At 32.5% G+C, this 6,000-nt stretch overlaps 1 protein-coding gene across 1 annotated transcript in view; it reads left to right on the top strand.

The window, feature by feature from the left end:
• Positions 1-1,630: 1,630 nt before the first annotated feature.
• LOC114333340 (girdin) overlaps positions 1,631-6,000 on the top strand; it is a 52,534-nt gene continuing 48,164 nt past the window's right edge. The window contains exons 1-2 of the mRNA XM_050651478.1: positions 1,631-1,855; positions 1,908-2,043. Coding sequence (XP_050507435.1) covers positions 1,799-1,855; positions 1,908-2,043 — 193 coding nt within the window. The 5' untranslated portion in view covers positions 1,631-1,798. The remainder of the gene's footprint in view (positions 1,856-1,907; positions 2,044-6,000) is intronic.

The following is a 6,000-nucleotide window of genomic DNA, read 5'->3' as shown; positions in this document are numbered from 1 at the left end:
CACTGAAAGAAGATCATGAGAAAAAGAATACTAAAGTGAGAATTTTGACCTAGGACTTCCGGTTTTAGAAATGCGACCAAATGTGGGTACTGTTTTATTAAATTCAGCGGAATAGTACCAACAAGTGTTATATTATTCGACGCTCCTTCTCCTTCGCAAGACAAGAACAAATATATACTTCCGGTTTCATGACTGTCTGTCCGTCTGTTTTTCCGTCCGCGAATACAACTCATTAGTTATTAATACACTTATATATGACAAATGAGGTGTCGAATGAAAGTTTATAACCCAAGGATGGTATCTATTAAAGATGAGAAATTTGACATCGGACTTCCGTTTTTAGAGTTGAAACCGTAAGTACTGTTTTAAAGTCACCAAAAAAGCGATATATCATTCGACGTGCCTTAGCAAGATGAGAACAGATGTAAGATTTGGGTTGTTATATCATTTTCGGTTAAAAAGTTCTAACCAGAAGTGCCATTATAGTTGCAGAAATAGTACATGTAACACATCAATCGAAGCGTATTGAAAAGTTGAGTTTGAATCTTTAGCTGGTTTTGAAGTCATTTCTGTTTAAACAATGATGACCCAAAGTTTAGTAAAAATGACTCAAAATTAGTAAATTCTTATGTCAATCGACGCAAAGTTACACGAAGAGTTCAAATATCGACTTCCAATTCTACTTTCGATTACTTTGGGTGAAAACCTAGGACTTACGGAGTCGAATTACTTGTTATAGCCTTCATTTTATAAAAATCAATAATAAGAGCAAAACAAAACATTTAAAAAGAAAAAATCCAAAAATTTTAATAATGAAATTATATCGTAATTTTGGTAAACAAAGAATACAGTAAATATATAAAAAGCAGCATGTTTCTTTTCAATACTCAACAAAAATTTTAATATTTTAAAACAGCAGTAATTCTCTCATTTTAAATATGAAATTAGTAGCAACTTAAATAATCGGTTTAAAAATAAGTTGGATGTTTAGCCATAACATGCACCATGCATGTAATCATAATATGCAACTATAAATTTACTTACATTATTGAAAGAAAGCGGCTGCACTAGTTTCAAATTCCAAAATAGATTTGAAAAAACGATTTTTCCGCACTTTCGCATGTGTTTTCACTTTAAATTTTCGAACAGGGACATCTAACGACAAAACACTACAACTCCACTGTCATTTTTGAATTCAAGTAAAGTTTTGAACCGTCATTGACAGAGCCATCTATTTGATGAGCCACTAAATAACTAATTATTAAAAAATACAATTAAAAATATAATTTACAAATGTTTTACGTACTGTAGACGATGTCGTTAAATAATATTAAATAATAAGATTTATTATAGATTTCATTAACATATAAAATTAATGTATTTATTTCTAAGTAATATTTTATCTACTATCTCCTTTACACACCAACAAAAGCTATGCATTTCGCTTTAATGATAATATAATATAAGATTTTAAAAATATGTTTTGCATCTATTAATAGTATCCAATTTATTTTATTAAGAATTCTAAATTCATGTTTCGTTAAAAGCCTGGATTTTTGCAAACAATCGCTGAAAAAAAATTTCCTACTATTTTGTTCACACGATTTCTCTAGGCTGTCAGGAAGCTGTCAGTGTCATTGAAAATGAAGTGACAAGCATTGTTAAAAACCACTTGAGCTTTTGTTTATTTGCTTTTGAGCACATTTACATGAGTTTCTTTTATGTTAAAAACCATGCACAACGATGAAAAAGACTTAGACTACCGCAATAAAAAGCAGCATTGTAGATATTATTTATTATGGCAGCCTCAGCTAGTGATATAGAAGAATTCCTCACAGGACCCCTTGTAAAATGGGTATGAAACATCCAAAACAACATGTAAATTATGCTAATGGTATTATTTTTAGCTCTCTACTTGTGTCAAGAGGCCCGAGACCTTGCAAGTATACGAAACATTTTTCGACGGGGCCCCAATCAACGAGGTGCTCCTTCAAATAGACCCAGAACCGTCGCAACCAGTGCCTTCCACTTCGAATTTACAAGGTACTGTAGCCTGTAGCACTAATGGACTATCCTTAAAACATTTCTCAAATCTCCCAGAAAATTTGTTGGAAGTCCTCGTCTCACTATTATTGATGAGTGATAATTTCAGTGATTTTTTAGATAAACTGTATTTTCATTTAGGTAACTTCAATTGAGTCAAAACATCGCAAACCCTGAACTACCAAAAGTATTTGCATAGCAGCCAAGAATATGCCTTCACTATTATTGTACAGCTGGTTCCAAAAAAAAAACTGATACGAAAAGCGTATTTTGTAGAAAATTGAGCAGTGTATTTTGAATGATAAATAAGTACTTATTATTTACATACTGTCACTGTCACTGCCAAATCTTAAAATTTGTCAGATAACTTATTCTGTTCAACCTCAAAAAATGGCTCCACATGCTAGCAAAGAACTAAAAGCAAGAATTGTAACGAAATTAGAAGATGGTTGGTCACTATCTGCCATAGCAAACCATTTTAATGTAAGCAGAACAACAGTTTTTATTATTAATAAAAGATGGAGAGAACAAGAAACTCTCGAAAGAAAGCTAGGTTCTGGAAGACCAGAAATATCTACCACTCATGAAGATTGTACACTTTTGGAGAGATTAGAAGAGAATCCTTTTGAAGATGCGAAAACTGCAAGAATTATGTCAGTTTCCGGGAAGAAAGACAAAAACCTGGCGCAGAATTAAAGCATCGCATCTTAGGTACCGAACTAAAGCAAAAAAACAAGCTTAATATTTCTATTAATATTATTTCTTAATATTCTATTTAGACCTTAATAATTATTACAATTTATGAATTAACATAATGTACTTAATGAGTTGTTTGTTGTTTGTTTTATTATTTGTCTGTCAGAATAAATATAATATAATGTCATACCAATCAAATACACTGCTCAAAATAATCAAATCTTACTAAGAGTCTTATCAGTTTTTTTAGGAACCAGCTGTACATCAAGAAATTTACTACCAACGTCTCTGTATCTGAATATATAACCAAGTACAGGGTAAACTATCTAAAATTTATCAAATCAGTTAAGGTACTAGTACACTTTAGAAGACCAAAAATAAGCATTTTTACAAGATTTTTTTTCTCAGAACCTTTATTAAAAATGAACATAAAACTTTTTGCATATTAATATCTATTTTGTAAAGAATAAAAAAAATATATCTTTTTTTATTTGTGCACTTACACTAATATTGTAGAGGGCGCCAAAGTCGAGGCCTCGAAAAAAAGTAGCTCCGATGGCGGACAGTTAATCTCAGGATTGGGATCTCTGAAAGAAAAAAATCGTACGGCATTTGAAAAAGGAAGGATTCTTACATGACAATTTACCACCGTTAGTGAAGAATTCCTCAAAAGAAAGATTTTACGGAAATTTGAAAAATTTTTGTGAAAAAATCGCCCATTTTTGTTCAGTTTTTTACGGATAAAAAATATTTATATTTTATTTTTTGGTTAAATTGTGGTAAATTGTCACGTAAGAAATCTTCCTTTTTCATATGCCGTACGATTTTTTTGTTTCGGATATCCCAATCCTGAGATTAACTGTCCGCCATCATTTTTCGAGGCCTCGACTTTTGCGCCCTCTACAATATTAGTGTACGTGCATAAATAAAAAAAGATATATTTTTGGTACTCTCTAAGAGTTAGAGATTAATATGTAGAAAGTTTTATGTTCATGTGTAATAAAGTTTCTGAGAAAAAAATTCTTGAAAAAAATGATTATTTTTGGTCCTGTAAAGTGTACTAGTACCTTAAAAAAGCTTACTATTAAAATCTTCTTAGAAGCTCTAAAAGTGTTGCAAAAGAAACTTGGTCCATAATAAAGATCTTCGAAATAAAACTCACACAGCTCAAACATTTTTCCATCCAAAAACTGTAAATCTAAATGAATACTTCGTTAATTTGAGTAAAAATATAACATAAACTATTTTGCCACAAGATCCCATTTCCTATATTGCTAATTCAAAAAAGGTCAATTAATTGTACCAAACACAAATCTTCACATTGTACATACCATTTTTTCCCAGAAAATGTGCCAAAAAATCTCCCATAAAATGTGTTGGAAGTCCTCTTCTTACTAATTAGTGATTTCTTTGAGAAAGGTAAATTTCCAGAGTGCCTAAAGACAGCCATTATCATCCTCTTCATAAGATGGTGAAAAATCTAATGCCTGCAACGATAGACCTATTGCCTTACTACCGGTACTTTCATTATTAAGAAACTCAAAAGCCCAACTTATGTCCTTTCTTATTGAAAACAACATTTTATGTCAAAATCATTTTTAACTAATAAATGTACCACTGATGCCATGTTTTCTGTACTCCATGTGGTTTACCAAGTACTAAACAATAATCTTTACACTGCCACTGTTTTCTGTGACTATGCCAAAGCTTTGGATTGTGTAAATTATATCATTTTGATAAAAAAACTAAGTTTTTACAGAATTCGAGGTATTTCTTTGAATTGGTTCCAATCTTACTTGGATAATAGGAAACAACTGGTTATGGCAAATGATACTGTATCTAGCCTCAAAGCAATGTATGTGGAGTACCAAAAGGTTAAGTATTGGGTCTTCTACTTTTCCTTATCTTTATAAAAATGACATCACTAATTTAAAAATGGATCGAAACATTTTTCCTTTTGCTGATGATACCAGGATCACTTAGAGCATCTCTAATATTGTAACTCTTCATGCAACTATAACTTTTGATCCACTTACAATAAAAACCTAGTACAAGTCTAATTTACTCTTTTTTAATGTGGATAAGACATTATCTTATAAAGAAGTTCTTGAACCCTCGCTTATTAATAACAGCCAGATCAGTACCTTTTTTTTAATGGCATGGACTTTATGTCAATCAGCCAGTCACAACTTGACTACTGTATCAAGAAGAATAAATATTTAAAGACTGTAAGTCCATAAAATATCAATAACGAAGAAAAATTAGTTCAGTAGCTGCTGAGACGTAATTTAAGCACTGAAATAAAAAGGTGGTACTAAGCTAATTATAGCCTCCTTTTAACATCATCTTCTTCAAGTGCGTCTCCTAATCGGAGGTTGGATATCATCATCACTATCTTTACTCTATCCTCCGCTGCTCTAAAGAGTTCTATAGAACTTCATCTAAACCAGTCCCTTAAATTCTTTAACCATGACACTCTCCTTCTTCCTATACTCCTTCCGCCTCTTATTTTTCTTTATATCCATTTCTTTATATCCATTTCAACATCATAGGTGTGTTCAAAAACGATCTACAAAAATTTAATAACATCATTATCATCATTCTCTTTGCCCTATCCCTATGCGGAGTCGGCTTCCCTAATTACATTTCTCCACAAAACTCTATCTTGGGTCATAGCAATGTTAATCCCCTTTACCAACATGTCCTGCCTTATCGTCTCCCCCCAGGTCTTCTTTGGTCTTCCTCTCCTAGTCCTTCCAGGAATCTGCACTTCAGCCATTCTTCATATTGGGTGATTAACGTCTCGACGTTGAACATGACCAAACCATCTTAACCTATGCTCTCTCATTTTGGCATCAATTGGTGCCACACCTAGACTTCCCCTAATATACTCATTTCTAATTTTATCCTTCTTTGTCACTCCACTCATCCATCTAAGCATTCTCATTTCCGCCACATGCATTCGTTGTTCCTCTTTCTTTTTCACTGCCCAACATTCAGTTCCGTGCATCATAGCCGGTCTTATGGCTGTTTTATAGAATTTTCCCTTCAGCTTCATTCGAATTTTTCTGTCACACAACACACCACTCGCTTCTTTCCACTTCATCCATCCAGCCCTAATTCTACTGCATGCATCTCCATCTATTTCTCCATTACTCTGTACTACCGATCCTAGGTACTTAAAACTATTGCTTTTCACAATCATTTCACCATCCAAAGATACCATTTTATTTGTAGTAACTCCATCTTTAAAGGAACATT

Source organism: Diabrotica virgifera, chromosome 1 (assembly GCF_917563875.1).
Source record: "Diabrotica virgifera virgifera chromosome 1, PGI_DIABVI_V3a".
Lineage (NCBI taxonomy): Eukaryota > Metazoa > Arthropoda > Insecta > Coleoptera > Chrysomelidae > Diabrotica > Diabrotica virgifera.
The sequence above is the reverse complement of the archived record's forward strand: the minus strand, read 5'-3'. Positions and strand labels throughout refer to the sequence as shown.